General features: G+C 44.3%; 1 protein-coding gene across 3 annotated transcripts in view; it reads left to right on the top strand.

The window, feature by feature from the left end:
* LAMA2 (laminin subunit alpha 2) overlaps nucleotides 1–20,365 on the top strand; it is a 1,287,603-nt gene that overhangs the window by 211,856 nt on the left and 1,055,382 nt on the right. For all 3 annotated transcript variants that reach the window (XM_077289387.1, XM_077289386.1, XM_077289385.1), the window contains exon 2: nucleotides 19,863–20,033. In XM_077289387.1, the coding sequence (XP_077145502.1) occupies nucleotides 19,863–20,033 (171 nt within the window). The remainder of the gene's footprint in view (nucleotides 1–19,862; nucleotides 20,034–20,365) is intronic.

Genomic DNA, 20,365 nt, shown 5'->3' with positions numbered 1-20,365 from the left:
CACCCACACTACGGGAGAGCCCGGGGTCAGATGCTGCAGGGAAAGCTCAGGCAGACAGGACCTGAGCAGCGTGCTGAGGATGGCAGAAAACAGAAGGACCTGCAATTATGTGACCACAGGGGGCGGGGCTTAGCATCCTGCTGCTGGAGATGAGTGCAGGATGCTACAGGGACCCTGGAGTAGAGGATAGGGGAACTCAGGTCAGACAAGCGGGCGTCATACATGGAGAGGGCGGTGTGGTACAGGAGGGGCGATCAGAGAATTGTCAGAACTTAAGCAAGGAGTCATACGCAGAGATAGCACCACAGTACAGGAAGGACAGGCAGAGCTTCTAACGGGGACAGAGCCAGATCAGAACCAGACAAGCATAAAGTAGCACAGGCACAAAGCACAGACACAGGCTCAACAGGGTCAAACACACTTGGCCAAGGGTCAGAGTATAAGCGACGATGAATGACCCCATATTGAGGCTATAATAAGCCTCCCAGAATCCTATAGTGAGGCCGTCCAGATTAACCTCTGATCTACCTAATCCCACAAACTAAGCAGATCATGACAGTACCCCCCTCCGGACCCCCAGGTTTCCCAGGATGCCGGGCATGGAATGCATGAACCAGAAGGTCAGCGTGTACCGATCTGGCTGGTACCCATGATCGATCTTCCGGACCATACCACCTCCAAAGTACCAAATACTGCAAAGACCCTAAAACCTGCCTGGGATCCACAATATGTTGTACCTCAAACTCAATATGTCCCTCAACCAAAACTGGAGGGGGAGCAGCTTCAGTATCCTCCCTCACCGCCCCCAAGGGTTTAAGTAAAGACCTATGAAAGACATTATGGAGTTTTAAAGAGGGAGGAAGACGGAGGCGATAGGTTACCGGGTTCACTACTTTGATGACCTCATAGGGGCCAATAAATTTAGGCCCCAGTTTGGCAGAGGGCAATCGAAGATTTATATTTCGTGTGGACAGCCACACTTTATCCCCACAAAGTAGCATCTGAGCAGAGTCCCTTTTCCTATCTGCAAAACTTTTATATTTCTCCTGAGCCTTAGAAATATTTAAATGAACCTTAGTCCAAAGATCCTTGAGACAATTGACCCCGTCCTCTGCCCCCAGACAACCAGAATCTATTCAAGAAAATTTGCCAAAATGAGGGTTCATCCTATAATTAATAAAAAATGGTGACCTACCGGTAGATTGGTTTACCCGGTTGTTGAAGGTGAATTCTGCTAATGGTAAGGCATCAGACCAGTCGCTTTGCAGGGTAGAAGTCAGGCAATGAAGAATTTGTGCAAGCGACTGGTTGGTGCGTTCAGTTTGTTCGTTGGTTTCTGGGTGATACGCTGAGAAAAAAAGACAGAGATATCCCCAATTTTTTGCAGAAGGCCAGCCAGAATTTAGACTCAAACTGAGTCTCTCTGTCTGACCCAATATTAGTGGGGACCCCATGTAAGCATACCACCTGGGACAGGAAATATCTAGAGAGCGTCTCTGCTGAAGGTAAACTTGTCATGGATACAAAATGTGCCAACTTAGAAAACCTATCCACCACTACCCAAATATCCGTATTACCACAGGATGATGGAAGATTGGTGATGAAGTCCATGGACAAGTGAGTCCATGGCCTTCCTGGGACTGGCAAAGGCACCAATTCCCCGGCCGGCCGGCAACTCAAGATCTTTTAACGGGCACATATCCCACATGTTGCAACATGTTTCTTGATATCTGAAGCCATTAAAGGCCACCAAAAGACCCTTGCCACTGCTTCCCCTGTGGCGCCATACCAGGGCATGCACTCAACTTCAAATCATGGAACTCCCACAGGAGTTTGTTGTGCAAATGCTGCAGGTCAAACAATTTGTCTACAGGTTTGGAGCTTGGAGTCAAATATTGAGCCCCCACAACCTCTCGCTCCAATTCCGATGACACCTCAGCAACCACAAGACTGGGTTGAAGAATGGGGGATGGCAGATCGGGGGTGGATAACTGCTCAAAACCACATGATAAGGCATCAGCCTTTACTTTCTTATACCCTGATCAAAAGGTAATGGAAAATTGAAATCTGGAAAAAAAAAAGTGACCAGTGAGCTTGCCTGGGAGTTAGTCTTTTAGCAGATTTGATGTACTCTAAATTTTTATGGTCAGTGATAACCGTAATAGGATGAGCCGCAATCTCCAAAAAGTGCCTCCATTCTTTGAACGCCAATTTAATAGCCAGAAGCTCTCTGTTGCCTATGTCATAATTTTTCTCTGCCGGAGAAAATTTCTTTCAAAAATAGGCACAGAGCCTGAGATTAGTCTGCCCCCACCCCCACCTCGGAAGCATCCACCTAGACCACGAATGGTTTGGAAGGATCCAGTTGGACCAGGATAGGAGCAGATGAAAAACATTTTTTTAGCATTAAAAAGGATTGTTTAGCTAACGAGGACCAGTTTCTGACATCTGCCCATTTAGAAGTGAGGTCCGTGAGAGGCTTAGTCACCTGTGAAAAATCTTTAATAAACTTGAGATAATAATTTGGGAATCCCAAGAAGCACTGGAGTCCCCTAAGGTCACGGGGCTAGACCCACTCCACAATAGCTTGCACTTCCATGCAAAACCCCTGAGGTGAAATTATCAGACCTAGAAATGACAATTCCTGAACAAAACAAATGAACATTTCTCTAGTTTGATGAACAATTGGTTTTCTCTGAGCCTCTGAAGCACTGTTTTAACATGCAACAAATGGGAAACTCTGACAACAGAATATATCAGGATATCATCTAGGTACACCACTACAAAATGGCCAATGAGATCCAAAAATACCACATTGATAAAACTTTGAAACACTGCGGGTGCATTGGTGAGCCCAAATGGCATTACTAGATTTTCAAACAACCCCTCAAACGTAAGGAAAGCCGTTTTCCACTCGTCCCCTTCTCGTATTCTTATCAAGTTGTAAGCCCCCCTCAGATCCAGTTTAGAAAACCATTTGGAACCAGAGAGCTGGTTACAGAGATCAGAAATCAATGGTAGGGTATATGTGTTGCTGGCAGTAATTTTATTTAGTTCTCGAAAGTCGAGGCAGGGACATAGGCAGCCATCTTTTTTCTCATAAAGAAAAACCCAGCTGCTACCGGGGAAACTGAGGGCCTTATGTGCCCCTTACAGAGATTTTCAGAAATATTCTCTTCATAGCTAGGCTCTTGGGGCCCGACAGATTGAACAGGCAAGCTTTGGGCAATTTGGCTCCAGGAATCAGATCAATGGCACAATCAAATGGCCTATGTGGGGATAACGCCTTAGCCTCACTCTCAGAAAACACATCCTCAAAGTCTCTCAGGTACTCCGGAATACCCTCCAGATTATTAGAAGACACAATGACAGGTTTTGTGATTTTCACACAACAAATAGATTTACGGTAACAGTCAGCACACTTTGACCCCACTTAACAATCTCCCCAGATTCCCAGTCAATCACTGGGTTATGGCATCGAAGCCATGGCATGCCCGGCACCAGCCCTGCTGGTAATTTGTCCATGACAAAATATTCAATCTCTTCTGCAATGGAAGAACCAATTTTCAAGACAAATTTTCAGAAACAGAACTGATCCCAGTTCGGGTAATAGGAGATGAGTCGATAGCCACAACATTAAGTGGTGTAGGAAGCCTGACTGTCCCTATCTGGTATTGGGAAATGACATCAAAGCTGACCAGGTTGAGTGATGAACCACTGTCCACCAGTGCAGTAGAGAAAAAACAGACATTGTCTACCAGCAGTTCAACCCTTAGAAAAATTTTAGGACATGAGGAAGAAAGTACCTGCAAGTCCGGGCAGCCTCCTCGACCACTACCCAGACCTAGTCGTTTCCCGTCGCTTTGGAGGATGAGGGACAATCCTTTTGCAAATGGCAAGACTCCCCGCAATAAAAACAGAGCTGCTTCTCCTGGCTGCGTCTCCTCTCCATCTCCTCGACCAAAGTGGCGCCAATCTCCATGGGTTCAGGAGTGACAAAAGTCTCTTTGCTGCTGGAAAATAGGGATGTCTCAGACTACATGACACTCCTAGCCCAAAGCCTGCAGTCCATGCACACGGCCTGAGTAATGGCATCCTCCAAGGTGTCAGGTGGTGGATGGAGGGCCAGAGCATCTTGGAGGCGTTCGGACAGGCCTCTGCGGAATAAGCCCTGAAGGGCGACATCATTTCATGAGACCTCTGCTGCCCAGCATTGAAACTCCGTACAAAACTACTCAGCCGAGAACTTACCTTGATGCACACTCATGACCATATCTTCAGCCATACGTACTCTGTCAGGCTCATCATATATGCGGCCCAAGGCTTCAAAGACGGCATTGACTATCATTCTCTTGGGGGCAGTGGGAGACAGAGAAAAAGCCCATGCTTGGGGGGCACCCCTCAGTAAAGAAATAATGACCCCCACCCTCTGAAACTCGTTCCCAGAGGATCGGGGCTGTAAAGAAAAAAAGTTTACATCCCTCCCTGAAGGACCTAAACTCTTTTTTATCTTCTGAAAAGGAGCCAGGCAATTTGATCAGAGATTCAGGGGATACCACAGATACATCCCTACTCCCAGAACCAGGAGACCCTGCCGCAATGGCCCCCTGCACGGTGTCCACCAACTGCTGTTGGGTATGGGCCATCATGTGCTCTTCCACATTGAGCTTTGGAACACTTGGCTTAGATGCTTGACCTGATCAGCCAAAGCCTGCAGGGGATCCATGCTTCTAATTTGAACAGAAAAACACACAACTTTCCCCAACCTAAAAAAATGTATGGTCACTTATAATATCAGGATCCTGTCAGCACCGGCGCACTGCCACGGCTGACCAGGGTGACTCACCCACACTGTGGGAGAGCCCAGGGTCAGATACTGCAGGGAAAGCTCAGGCAGACGGGACCTGAGCAGCGTGCTGAGGATGGCAGAAAGCAGAAGGACCTGCAATCATGTGACCACAGGGGGTGGGACTTAGCATCCTGCTGCTGGAGATGAATGCAGGATGCTACAGGGACCCTGGAGTAAAGGATAGGGGAACTCAGGTTGGACAAGCAGGGGTCATACACGGAGAGGATGGCGTGGTACAGGAGGAGCGATCAGAGAATAGTCAGAGCGTAAGCAAGGAGTCATACACTGAGATAGCAGCGCAGTACAGGAGGGACAGGCAGAGCTCTTAACGGGGACAGGACCAGAACAGAACCAGACAAGCATAAAATAGCACAGGCACAAATCACAGACACAGGCTCAACAGGGTCACACACACTCGGTCAAGGGTCAGCGTATAAGTGACGAGGAATGACCCCACAATGAGGCTACAAGAAGCCTCCCAGAATCCCATAGTGAGGCCATCCAGATTAACCTCTGAACTGCCTAATCCCACAAACTAAGCAGATCACGACAAAAAGGATGTGTGTGTTGGTGATGTTATGTTCTGCGTTGGTATAGTCTCTGCCCACTATGCAAATCTATCAAACTGTTTTTCTCTCCTCATAGACTCATAATACAAATTTGACCCTAAATTCTGCAATATACAAGGTTTCTGGTTTTCAAGTTTCAAAAGAATTGGCGTAATAAAATATGTAGAAGTAACATGCACCCGTTGAAGCGCAGGAGGCACAAAACAGCCATCGTCCAGAGTGTTTCTCGCGAGTACCTTCCTGCGGACATGTTTTAATTAAGAGTTCGAATAAAGGAAGTTTTTATTTAATACCGATGAGTGCAACCATTTATCTTTTTTATTGATGTGCAAGGTATGCATTTATATAAAATATTTTAACACATATAAAACAGTTTTTCATACAGTAACTGAAGCTACATAATAAACTGAATTATGGCAATGTCTATAAGCATAACAAGCCATCGCTATAATTTTTCATTTTGGGGTCCAGACTCTCTGATCCAGTAAGATCAGCAAAAGAAATACATCTTTACATCACTTTGTAACAAAATTGATATTGCTTAAAAAATACATAAAACCAAGTAGATCAACCTAACTTCCTGACGTTTGAATGAAGGGCAAGGTACGGGTCATTTAGAAAAATACTTTCCCTACACACAGTAGCAAATCTATAAATGAATGACCAATTTTAAGCAATCTACTGCAAACATAATTTGCAATCAAATTAATTCCCCAAAAGTGGAGGGAAGGTGAAATGGACTCACAGTGCTAAAACTGCTACAGCCATAGTAAGATATATGGTTTCTGATATAGTAAGTAAACAAAAGAAATCCAGCATTTTTGAAAAATGTTTTCCAGTGAGCAAAAAGTAAAGATGAGCAGATCAGGCAAAATTTGCTTTTTCCTGCATGCACTGATTTTCCTGGGAAATTCAATTTGCAGAGAAGTTGTTCTATTCAAATCTAATGTCACTTAGACCTCAAAACATAGTAAATGTAAGATGTAAAAAGTAAACAAAAATCCCTATATTTACCTCACTGCTCACCTCTATGTCCGCTCTTGCTGTTCACTTCCCACTATCTAGTCCTCTGTGCTTTAGTCACATTTGCATCGCTGGCCTATATTCTCCTTGGCCAGGGATTCTGGATGTAAGGAGGCCTCAGAGCATGCATAATGAACTTTGTGGTTTGCTAGCAATTGAAAGCTCTTGCATAGAGTGGACCCTGGTCTGGGAGATGCAGTCACATTGGCAACTAAGAATAGAGCAGTGACTACCAGCAGCAGAAGCACCACCACCACTGATATTAGCAGTCCAGGCAGTAGTAATACCAAATTCAGGTCGCAATTGGTATACTTTGCCTCCATCTATCATATTAGTGGAGAAGATGAGTGGTCATTATGGAATATTTGGCAGACCATTAATCTCAGTCACAGCAGGATGATGTTACCTAAGGCTATTTGCATTAGATTATAGGGTGTTAGATACAGTTATAGGAGACATCGTTATGACATCTTTTCTGTGCAGTTTGAGTACATGCGATTTGTAGCAAATTTATTCTCCACGAATCTCATTTTTGGGAAAAATTTGAAAACCAGGCACACTCAAATTTTGAAAGGCTTGATAATCTCTAGTGGCTTTACTTAATTTCTTTGGAATTTCTTAGTGGCTTGTGTTAGGGGTCGAGTTCCCGTCTCTGCACAGGGGGAATCTCGGGCCATCTCCGCTGGAGTCTCCCATTCTTCTCCTGCCGCAGTGGTGTCTGCTCAGTGGAGACGTCGGTCCCAGCGTCTCGCTCAGTCTGACTCTGTACAGAGAGTTGCTGCTGCTTTTCCTGCTTCTGCCATTGAAGTCAGTGCTGGGCAGCGGCGAGCAGACGCTTCTGTGACTAAGTACTCGTTCTGAGCATTCCCAGAGTAAGATCTCTCAGTGGAGATCAAGGGTCACATGATCAGACACTGCAGCTAAGGTCCTGTAGGTGCTCACGCTCTGTGGCAGCCTCTCATTGGTCCTTCCAGGAAGGTCCTGTACGTGCTGCAACTATTTAAGGGTCGCATGGCCGCACGGCCATGCGCTAGTATTGCTCTTTATTTATGTACTTTGCGCCAGTGTGGTCTTGTATGAGTGTGTTCAGGGACCCGGCTGAAATAAGCCCCTAGAAAGCTGGCACCTCCGGCGAGGAGTTTGTACGCTTGGGTATTCAGGGATCTGGCTGAAATAAGCCCTATTAGTTCCGCTATTTGCTAGCAGCAGGTTCTCCTGCACGGTGGACCCCGGGCTGTGAACGCATCTGTCATGATAAAATCTATATATTCATTAGGTGCGTTCCGCTAGCCCTAACATAATACTAGCACCAGGGTCTGGCTAGTAAATGGGGAACATACAGCAATCTTTGCGGTATATCCAGCAGCTGGAGGGTAGGTTGGCGGCTCTCGAAAGCGCAACCTCAGCTGTGGATATTTCTGCAGTTGCTGTACAGGCTGCTAGCGTAGCTGCAGCAACCTTGTCCAGTGCCACCCCTGTTCCGACATTTTCGCGCCTCCCGCTGCCAGAAAAAGTTTCTGGAGAAAGCAGATCTTGTAGGGGATTCGTGAGTCAGTGCTCTATTCACCTCGAGCTACTGGCTGCACGTTTTCCCACAGAGCGGGCTAAGGTGGGATTTATTGTGTCCCTCTTGTCGGACAGGGCGTTGGAATGGGCTATGCCGCTGTGGAAGCGTGACGATCATGTGGTGCAGAGTGCTCCGTTGTTTCTGAACACTCTGAAACAGGTCTTCCTAGGACCTCAAGTCACCCATGATATGGCGCTCCAACTGCTGGCATTAACTCAGGGTGAGTCCTTGGTCAGCCAATTTGCCATCCGTTTCCGAACTTTAGCTTCAGATCTGGAGTGGTTGGATAAAGCCCTTATCCCCATATTTTGGAGGGGGCTGGCTGATCATGTTAAGGATGCTCTGGCCACTAGGTAGATTCCAGCCACACTAGAGGAGGTAATAACTGTCTCTACCTGTATTGACCTCCGTTTTCACAAGAGGAGGTTAGAGCGAGTCCAGTGTAGGCAGAGGTTTCGGCTGGCTCCCACCTTCGTCAAACCTCTGGAATCTCTGGTCCAGGTTCCTGAGTCACATGAGTCCAGTGAGGTGTCTCGAGCGGGTTCTAAGTTCCAGACCGCTTGGACACCCAAGGTCTGTCATGTTTGCCAGCAGTCTGGACATCTTGCCACCAGATGTTCCCAGCGGTCGAGGAGACGTCAGCCTCTAGTGGTAGTCGGTGGAGGTATGCTAGATACGGTGACGTTTGCCTCAAAATTGTCCTTTAAGGGGACAATTATTATTGGCTCATCTTCCCACTCAGTAGAGCTCTGCGTGGATTCTGGGGCGGAGGGCAATTTTATGTCTTCCGCCTTCGCCCAACGTCACGCAATACCCCTGGTTATGCTAGCGCAACCAGTTATGGTACGAGTGGTGAATGGGTCGACACTGCCCTCACAGATAACTCACCACACCATTCCTTTTACTCTGTCCATGTTGCCATCCCATCAGGAGACAATATCTCTGCTCGTCATACCTGAGGGAATTGATGAGGTCCTGTTGGGGATACCTTGGTTACGGTACCACTCGCCACATATTGAGTGGTCCTCAGGCAGAATTTTGGGATGGGGTGAGTCTTGTGAGGGTAGGTGTCAAAGGGAGTGCGTTCAGGTTGCTACTACAGAGGTACCCGCAGATCTATCCTCTCTCCCCAAGCAATACTGGTCTCATGCGGACGTGTTCTCCAAAAAGGCGGCGGAGACCCTTCCGCCTCACCGCCCCTATGACTGTCCTATTGACCTCTTGCCTGGTGCTGAGCCTCCCCGGGGTCGAGTTTATCCGTTATCTCTCCCGGAGATGGAGGCTATGTCTCAGTACATCCAAGAGAATCTGGCAAGAGGATTCATCAGGAAGTCAGTGTCGCCTGCTGGGGTTGGGTTCTTTTTTGTTCAGAAGAAGAATGGGGAACTGCGTCCATGTATAGATTACAGGGGTCTTAACACCATTACCGTTAAGAACAAGTACCCATTACCCCTGATATCTGAGCCTTCTGATAGGCTACGGGGAGCAAGGGTATTTACAAAATTAGATCTGCGGGGTGCTTACAACCTGATTCACATCTGTGAGGGCGACGAATGGAAGATGGCTTTTAACACCAGGGATGGGCACTATGAGTATCTGGTGATGCCCTTCGGGCTCTGTAATGCCCCAGCCATTTTTCAAGACTTTGTGAACGACATCTTAAGGGATATGCTCACCACCTCGGTCGTAGTCTATCTGGTTGATATTCTCATCTACTCTCCAGATATTGACTCCCATCGGAGAGATGTTCGCAAAGTCTTTGACCTCTTACGGGCTAACTCCCTCTACGCCAAGTTGGAGAAGTGTGTGTTTGAGCAGGAGTCCTTGCCATTTCTTGGTTATATCATCTCTGCCCAGGGTTTGGCTATGGATCCGGCCAAGCTACAGGCTGTGATGGACTGGCAGGAACCCCATTCTCTTAAAGCGGTGCAGCGCTTTATGGGGTTCATTAACTACTATCGACAGTTCATTCCACACTTCTCAACTTTGGTAGCTCCCTTGGTTGCCCTTACCAAGAAGGGAGCAAATCCCAAATTGTGGTCTGAGGAGGTCTCCTGTTGTGAATTCCGCTCTTGGGCTCCTTCCAGTGGTTGTAAGTAGCACTTTTGTGAATTCTGCTCTTGGGCTCCCTCCTGTGGTTTTGAGTGGTATAGCTGCTTCTTGGATTTAGTATCAGCAGCTGCTTCCACTGTTCTTCTTTCTGCTCGGCTATTTTAGTCTGGCTTTATCCCTCTATCAATGCCAGTTGCCAATTGTTCTTGCCTGGAGGCACGGCTCTTGGATTTCCCTGACACTCTGACCCGTTCAGCAAAGTTAAGTCCTTGCTTGTCCTTTTGCAGTCCACTTGTTGTGGACTTATTGTTCAGCACATTTATGTTTTGTTCATTTGTCCAGCTTATCAGTATGTATCTATTTAGCTAAGCTGGAAGCTCTGGGCTGCAGATTTTGCCCTCCACACCTTTAGTCAGGTGTGGAGATTTTTGCATATCTCTGCGGTGGACTTTTTCTAGTTTTTATTACTGACCGCAGAGTGTTTCTTTCCTTACTGTCTACCTAGCTAGAATTGGCCTCCTTTGCTAAATCTTGTTTCGTACTACGTATGTCATTTCCTTCTCCTCTCACAGCCAATATTTGTGGGTGGCTGCCCTATCCTTTGGGATTTTTCTCTGAGGCAAGATAGCTTTCCTGTTTCTACCTTTAGGGGTAGCTAGTTCTCCGGCTGTGACGAGATGTCCAGGGAGTGACAGGAACATTCCACGGCTACTGCTAGTGTTGTGTTAAGATCAGGGACTGCGGTCTGTATAGTTACCACCTGCCCAGAGCTAGTCGCATGTCGCTCCTAAATTACCAGTCCATAACAGTCTCCAAGGCCTTTAATTCCATAAAGTCACACTTCGCTAGCGCTCCCATCCTACATCGCCCCAATGTAGACAAACCATTTATCATAGAGGTGGATGCCTCATCTGTTGGTGCTGGAGCAGTCCTCTTCCAAAAGGATGCTCAGGGTCGGAAGCATCCTTGCTTCTTCTTTTCTAAGACCTTCTCACCAGCAGAGAGGAATTATTCCATCGGGGATAGGGAGTTGCTGGCCATGAAGTTGGCTTTCTCGGAGTGGAGACATCTTTTGGAGGGAGCTCGTTTTCCTTTCCAAGTCTTCACAGACCATAAAAATTTGGTGTACCTGCAGACAGCCCAGCGGTTAAATTCTCACCAGGCTAGATGGTCCTTGTTCTTCTCCCGGTTCCATTTCACCCTCCATTTTCTTTCGTGGGAGAAGAACATTCATGCCGACGCTCTCTCTCGCTCCGTTGTGTCATCTGTGGAGGAGGAAGAGGAGCCTCGGCTTATTGTCCCCACTGAGAGTCTAAGAACCGTAGCTCCCATTTTGCTAGAGTCTGTGCCTCTGGGCAAGACTTTTGTACCCATTAGTTTGCGACCGGAGGTTCTCTCGTGGGCTCATTCGTCCAGGGTGGGTGGACCTTTTGGGACAAAAAGGACATCTGAGCTGTTGGCGAGGACGTACTGGTGGCCACGTATGGTCTGTGATGTCAGGGATTATATTAAGGCGTGTGTCTCCTGCGCCAAAAATAAGTCTCCTTGACAACGGCCAGCTGGGTTACTCTATCCATTGCCGGTGGCAGACAGGCCCTGGGAGATGGTTGGGATGGACTTTGTGGTGGGTTTGCCCAAGTCTCGGGGCTGTACCATCATTTGGGTTATCACTGATCATTTTTCCAAAATGGTGCATTTGGTGCCGCTTCCACGGTTACCTTCGGCACGGGCCTTGGCAGCGTTGTTCATTAAGCACATCTTCCGCCTACACGGTATGCCAGACAAAATTGTCAGTGACCGGGGTCCCCAGTTTGCATCTCGGTTCTGGAGAGAGCTTTGTCATCTTCTCAGCATTGAGTTAAATCTCTCTTCCGCATATCATCCCGAGACGAATGGATTGGTAGAGAGGGCCAATCAGACCTTGGTCACATATCTGCGACATTTTGTCTCAGCCAGGCAGGATGACTGGGCATCCTTGCTACCATGGGCAGAGTTTGCGCTGAACAATGCCGTAGCCGACTCCACTGGACAAACCCCATTTCTCCTCAACTATGGTCAGCATCCGCGGGTACCTGTGCCTATGCCCGTGTCTTCTGCCGACTCCAGGGTGGCAGACTGGGCTGTGGAAGCACGGGATATTTGGGACCACACTCAGGATGCCATTCAGGCTTCTAAGGAGAGAATGAGGTCCTCCGCCAATGCACATCGGCGCCCCGCTCCGTCCTTTGCTCTTGGCGACTTAGTGTGGCTCTCAGCCCGTAACATCAGGCTGCGTGTTGAGTCCACTAAGTTTGCACCTCGCTACTTGGGTCTTTTCAAGGTCCTCGAACAGGTTAACCCTGTGGTCTATCATTTAGCCCTTCCGCCACGCCTGGGTATCACCGACACCTTTCATGTGTCCCTCTTGAAACCTGTATACATGTCCCGGTTTTCCGAGTCATCTGCCGGGACATCTGGTTCGTCTACGGATGATTACGAGGTGAATGCTATTTTGGGGTGCAAGGTGGTTCGTGGCAAAACATTTTATTTGGTGGACTGGAAGGGTTACGGTCCTGAGGATAGGTCCTGGGAGCCTGCTAAGCACATTCAGGCTCCGCAGCTCATTGTTGCCTTCGAGCATAGCAAGGTCCAAGGAGGGGGGCCCTAGGAGGGGGGTAATGTTAGGGGTCAAGTTCCCGTCTCTGCACAGGGGGAATCTTGGGCCATCTCCGCTGCAGTCTTCCATTCTTCTCCTGCTGCAGTGGAGTCTGCTCAGTGGAGATGTCGGTCCCAGCGTCTCGCTCAGTCTGACTCTGTACAGAGAGTTGCTGCTGCTTTTCCTGCTTCTGCCATTGAAGTCAGTGTTGGGCAGCAGCGAGCAGGTGCTTCTGGGACTAAGTCCTGCTTTTCTCGTTCTGAGCATGCCCAGACTAAGATCTCTCAGTGGAGATCGAGGGTCACATGATCAGACTCTGCAGCTAAGGTCCTGTAGGTGCTCACGCTCTGTGGCAGCCTCTCATTGGTCCTTCCAGGAAGGTCCTGTACATGCTGCAACTATTTAAGGCTCACATGGCTGCACCGCCATGCGCTAGTATTGCTCTTTATGTACTTTGCGCCAGTGTGGTCTTGTATGAGTGTGTTCAGGGACCCGGCTGAAATAAGCCCCTAGAATGCTGGCACCTCCGGCGAGGAGTTTGTGTGCTTGGGTATTAAGGGATCTGGCCAAAATAAGCCCTTACAATGCTGGCACCTCCGGCGAGGAGTTTCGTGTGCATGCATGACCACTGACTGCTCTTGTTTAGGCAGTTAGCCTGTGCCTCTGTGGAGTCTAACAGGGCGCAGTGCTTTGAGTTCACGACTGCTCTGTGAAGTAACAGAGTTAGCTAACACCGCCAATTAGTTCCGCTATTTGCTAGCAGCAGGTTCTCCTGCACGGTGGACCCCGGGCTGCGAACACATCTGTCATAATAAAATCTATATATTCATTAAGTGCGTTCCGCTATCCCTAACAGCTTGTCTGCTCCTGAGTTCGAACCATGCTCAAATATTAAAAACTTGAATACACTCAGTGTGGAAACATAAAAATGCTAGCATACAGGCAAATTTAAGAACTTTGAAAGAAATGTATGGGGAGACATTTATGGCCATCTCTTTATTTTTAACAACATGCAATAGCACCTCTTTCTCTACACAGATGTAGGTTCTAGCGGTGGAACCCAAACCTATTCAACATTTATGGAATAACCTGGCTGTATGCTACAAATATCCCATTTTGGCCCACCCCTTGAAGGACTTATGAACCCTGCAGTATATTGAAGGCCTGTATAAATGTAGAGTAGATTGTACTGGAAATGTCAACACCTGTATGCAAAATTTTGCTCGCTTTGTTTGAATGAGGACCGCAAAGGGTGAATGTGAATAAAACAAGAAAACTTACATTGTAACTTGTCAGCCACTCCAACATCATCTTTTTTTAGCCCCATCTGCAACATCCTTTTCCTGCATGTTCACACTGCGCCAGGGCTTCCGGCACCAAGTAGGCCTCTGATGTCATGATACATTGTCCTGACACTCCGACATCACGACATGCATCACTAGAGCTATTGACTAGACTTCAACTATGCATATCAGACTCTGTGAAGATTGCACAGTATAATCTAGAGGGTGGAGGAAACTTTATGGTTTAGGTGTTGAATAGAGAGTATAAGATTGACAAAACAAAAGTAGAATTATGAATGCATTAGAGTCTGAGCATAATGAAATGAAAACCATGAAGCTTTGTCACTTGTGTGGGATGAATTGACAGATTGTGGGGAAATCCTTTACCATTTTTTGGATGATATACAAGTGCAATAGACATGTAATATTAAATGATTATGCGGATATATAATTGTTGTTTAAGCATATTTAATTAGTAAATAGCATACATGAATTATTGTTGAACTTTGTTTTATCATGAAGCAGCTTAAGTAAAACATTATTGCTTTTAATTTGTAGATTTAACATTCAATTTAATTTCAATTTAATTTCTTTTGATTTGATCGTCTAAACTTTTGTCGCTTTCATAGAATGTCACTTAGTTTTCCTGTAATTCTCCTACACAAATCTCACAACTACTAAGCCTATATTAAACACAAATTTAGCATTGTATTTACTCTTTCATTAGGTGAACCACATGAACTGTGCACATAATCTTTTGTGATATTATACTTACATTACCTCACCCTTCTATAATGTGTATGGTCATACTGTGCCTTAACATTAGCAGAAAGTCATAAGTGTCATAGAGCTTCAAGAATAAATACACAATGGGCAAGGCATTATGACAATTCAAAAGCTCTGTATGTAGATAATAGCATTTATTGCCACAGCGAGCTGCAACCATAATTGTCTAGAACATTTTCACTCCACTCATACAGTACATACCACGACAGACTGCAAAATAGGAAAATTTTATTACCTAAACAAAATCTATTCTCTTGCAGCTAAAATATACTTCATGTAATTGCTACACATCCATCACTCCATTATGGTATGGACTATATAAAGTTTGTGAACTAATGCAAGTTTTAGATAAATATTTCATATGTACTTTTAGCAATATTCATGGAAAAAACAGATTTTTCTTCAAAAAAATATGGGAATTCATTTTACAATGAAAATCAATGGCATAACCTATTTTAAGCAGAGCAAACAACAAAAACAAAGGTTATAATATGTAAACATTGAATATATGAAATTTGGAAACTATAGGAAACATGTTATATAATGAAAGTACTTGGTGCAAAAACTGGTCAATTCATGTGAGTCCAACAGCAAGCGATAACTCTTTGTTGAGACCCTAAACCTAACATGATGTCTCTCCCAGGCTAAATGCCTACAAATATATGGGCAGGTAGGATGAAGCTCTATTTAAAACTGCCATAATCTGATGGGAGGAGAGCTTAGTCAGGAGGCATGTAATATAATTGTTATAAAAACTGACCAGCACTACCAAACAGAATTAGACCAGTGTGAACAAGTGCAAGCTAAGAGAGCTACTCTACGTAACTAACAGAATAAAGTGGCACTCTGAATCTCTATAATATGTAAACATTGAATATATGAAATTGGAACTGCATTACTGTACATGTAAAATAATGATGGTATTTGGAGTACAAATTTGTCAATTCATGTGAGCCCAACAGCCAGCGACAAGGCGTGCCTCTTTATTGAGACCCTAAAAATAACACGATGCCTCTCCCGGACAGCTAAAAGCCTACAATTATATGGTTCAGCAGGATCAAGATCTCTTTAAAATCACCTTAGACTGATGGGGGAAGGGCTCAGCTAGAGCTTGATCCTACCTGCCCATATCATTGTAGGCCTTTAGCTAAGAAGAGTTATCAGCTAAGACAGAAACAAAATAAAAAAATATAGTGTGTAGTAAGTAAATAAGTAAAAGCAATAATGCATATAACGGACAATAAGTATTTGGTAAACACTGTTTTTGATCAAAATAAGCTTAAAAGCCATCTCACCAGCATCAAGGTGTACCCAAATTCGGAATGGACCTAACCTCTGGGAGAGGCATCATGTTAGGTTTAGCACCCCAGCAAAGATGCACGCCTTGTTGCTGACTGTTGGGCTCACATGAATTGGCTTAATATGTGCACCAAATACCTTCATTATTTAACATATTTTCTACAGTAATAATACAGTTCCACTTTTATATATTTAATGTTTATATATTATAGCTTTCAGAGGGCAGTTTTAATTTGTTAGTTTTATAGAGTGGCTCTCTTAGCTTGCACCTTCTCACACTTGTCTTTTTCTGTTTTGGAAGTGCCCTGTGGAAGAAATATATCTGGCTTGCGGTTATCCAGTGTGTGTGGCCGACTAGATGTCTTGCTCCATACCAGCGTATGAAGAAAGGATTTACCCACTAGACTGGCTCTGACCAGGAGTATGTATAACTCATACATACTCTCCGGCCTGGCTTTGCAGCCAGTGAATCCCCGCAGCACACATTTCGTGCACTGGGGGATTTTAAAAGTCTGCAGTCACATGGAGTGACTATAGGCTTATCGATTTGGAGCGGACAACCCCTTTAAGTTAGGTGCAATAATCAGAGATGACACAGGAAAAAGTGTTAAACACATAAAGAAAGAGAATTGCAAAAAGCCATGGAAATTCCTGACACCAGCTGAAATGTATCTGTAATTAGATAGCAATCCTGCCACTTAGTTAATAATAATATTAGCTGGTTCAAGTGATAGACTGTAAAAAGTGTCTCATTACCAAGGTTCCACACAAGTAACATATCATGATGGGTAAAACCAGTGAGCTGTCTCAAGACCTTTGCAACCTTATTGTTGCAAAGCATACTGATGGCAATGGTTACAGAAGAATTTATAATCTACTGAAGGTTACAGTGACCATTATTGGGGCCATCATCTGGAAGTTGAAAGAACATAATTTCACCTTAAGCAGGCGATTACCAAGTGCTCCACTCAAGATTCCATAAAAAGGATAGAAGAGAATTATCAGAAGAGTTGTCCAACAGCCAAGGGCCACTTGTGGGGTGCTACAGAGAGACTTGGAGTAAGCAGGTACAAATTCTAGCAATGCCAGGTAGGCTAGGGTTAAATCCTAGCTCTCTAGGATTTGATTAGCTAGGTCTGCATTTTAACAGGCTAGGTGATCATCTGAGGCAGTCTGCTCAGGGAAGCTGACCAGACTAGGTCTCTTTTAAAGTTGAAAAGAGAGACAAGTCAGAATCCCTCCTCTGAGAAAGTATGCACAGGCCATGTACAGAGAACCGCAAGTAGCAGTGGTTTCTATGGACAATAGCTTATTTTTTTTAACGAGATGGGTTTAGCTCAGCCATGTATGAGTAGTCAGGGTCTAAATGTGTTTGGACCAAAACTGCATTCCCTATGTGAATTCTGCCTAAGGCCTAATGCCTACCACAACAAGTGGATCCCTACAAAATCTTTCAAAGAAAACTATAAGTAATGAATTCAACCTCCATGACCTGCATGCACATTCAACATACAAGACTACATTGCTGAACAAACAGCATGTTCAATCGCATTTAAAGTTTGCTCTGCAAGATTTAGACAAGCCTGTGAACTACTGGGAGAATATAGTCTGATCAGATGAGACCAAAATTGATCTGTTTGTATGCCTTAATACATATCATGTTTGGAGGCCAAAAGGCACTGCATAGCATCTCAAAAATACCATTCCAACAGTGATGTTTGGAAGTGGGAACATCGTGGTGTGGTGCTGGTTTCAGCATACTGCACTGACAAATGTCATATAATGGAAGGAAGGATGAATAGACAAATGTACCAAGATATTCTTGATAAAACCCTGCTGCCATTTACCAGAATGATGAAAATGAAATGAGCCTAGATATTTCAGAAATACATTGATCTCAAACATAAAGCCAAGGAAACCATCAGTTGGTTTCAGTGAAATAAAATAAAGCTTATAGAGTTGCCAGGCCAATCACCTGACCTGAACCCCCCAAAAAAATTATTGAGGGAATTAAAGCTCAGAGTTCATAAGTAACCCATGAAGGCCTTCAGGATTTGAAGAGTGATTGTGTGGAAAATTGGGCCAAAATCATACCTGAGCAATGCATGTGACTAGTTTCTACATACAGGAGGAGCCTTGAAGCTGTCTTCAGCAAAAAAGAGTTTGTTGCACAAAGCATTAGATAAGCTTCAATAAGGGTGTTCAATACCTTTTCCTTGTTTAAGTTCTCATTATTGCACAACTTATTTTATGGACGTATTTGGTCTGATTTATTTGCCTGTGTGGATTGGATGGGTTATTGTTACCATCTGGTAAAAAATTCATTTCAATAGCACCTTTAGAAACATATTTACTTTTGAAAATTGGTGATGTATCCAAGACTTACATGCATATACACTGTACACACGAAAAAACTCACACGTAAAATAAATGTTGTACACACCCCAAATTTATGTGAGACACATGCTACATATCCCAATCACATGTAAAATGCACATTCTAACCAATGATATAAGAATAAAGCAAACATATTAGAAATAGGACTCATGCCAAAACATTTTGCAAACCTATCACTCATACATAGTACATATGCTTCCCACATACATCGTACATAGGACAAACCAAAACATACACTTACAATAATACAAACATGACTTCCTAACCTGTAAGGCATAAAATGGAACCTGTAACCAGGTTTTTGCTGTTACCTAAGACCAACATGAATTCAGTGATGTGTCATTTACTGGTCTGCATGCTTTGACGAAGCTGAACATGAAACGCGCGCAGGGGTAATGGGCACTGTGGTTTTCTTCACTTTACAATGGCACATGGTCAGTATGGGACTTTCTTCAACTCTGCATAGATGCTTTTCTATATCTAGACCCTCAGTTAGTTAGGTGTGTTACATAATATTGACTAACTTTAAGTCATATAGACTGAGAGCGTTATTTAATGCCATGAATTCTGTTATTTACCTTATGGCTAGGGGGATGTACATGTATTTATTCCAGCCCTAGAATCATGGTGTGACATTAAGCAATTCACAAGATAAGTAAAACTGTGGAAGGGGAGTGGATAATAAATTCTTAGGCATCATATACTAAACATAATATTAGTAGAATGAAGCCATGATACAGCAGTCATAGAAGTGTATGAACTCTACTGTACATTTGTATGCTTCTAATCACATGCTGAGGAGTTTGTTTTTTTGCAAAAATTATGCTACTTTTCATCCAAGGTAGTTAACTCAATGTCGCCAATACAATATGTCATCAATATAATGCAATACGGTGGCCACAAACAAAGCCAAAAAATATATACAATATATGCTAGTATGTAGATATGTAACATTTTTTGCCACTTTATCCGTTCCATGACATCTTAAGATATTCTAAACAGTGATGTGTCAAGACTTTTCACCTCATTGATGTGGGATAACCCAAAGGTTACAGTGCAACAAAGCTAAAGTAGAATGAGCTATGCTGAACCGAACAATCAATTCTAGAACCAATTTCAGGTGATCCTTAGTGGGCAGCGCAGTATTGGCAAGTAAATCTGTCTGTACCGAACAGCTGCTTAAATTGTTATTTTGAGAACAGAGTTCTCTGTTTTAAGCCATTTTAGATAAAAAACCCACATTGACTATATCCCTCAAGGAATTTCTTGCTGAGCTTCAATATAACTGTTTTTTTTCTTTCGTAAAGTTGCAATGTTAGAAGAAAATTGGTGGAAGATTCTTTGAGTAAGTAATCTCAATAGAAAAGACTCGTTTTAATCAAATTGTTTTCTTTTTTTATAGGATTGTTTCCTGCCGTTCTCAATCTTGCTTCTAACGCCATAATAACAGTAAATGCTACCTGTGGTGAAAATGGAGCTGAAATGTTTTGCAAGTTAGTAGAGCATGTTCATGGGCAGCCTGTTAGACATCCTCAGTGCCGAACCTGCGATCAGAATTCCCTGGATAAAAACCGTAGGTGCCACTCTTGATTATTTGCATGTTTCATTATCATATGTTGCATAAAAGCAATATTTGATACTATTTTTTTTTTTTCTATTCTAAAACGCAAACATGAGTCCAAAACTGAGAATACCACCCACTACATAAAATAGATTAAAACTTTGTCTCTATTGATACAATGAATCTGACTTATCAGTATATCACATTGTATAATTTGTGGCTCAGTGCAATAATTTGATGACTTGGAAACATTTATTAACTTATTGTACCAATCATAATCCTGAATCAAGCTCTACACCACATCTGATTCCTCAACTCAATGTCTCCAAGGGTTGTCCAGTATT

The sequence above is a fragment of the Ranitomeya variabilis genome, chromosome 2 (genome assembly GCF_051348905.1).
Source record: "Ranitomeya variabilis isolate aRanVar5 chromosome 2, aRanVar5.hap1, whole genome shotgun sequence".
Taxonomy (NCBI): domain Eukaryota; kingdom Metazoa; phylum Chordata; class Amphibia; order Anura; family Dendrobatidae; genus Ranitomeya; species Ranitomeya variabilis.
The sequence above is the reverse complement of the archived record's forward strand: the minus strand, read 5'-3'. Positions and strand labels throughout refer to the sequence as shown.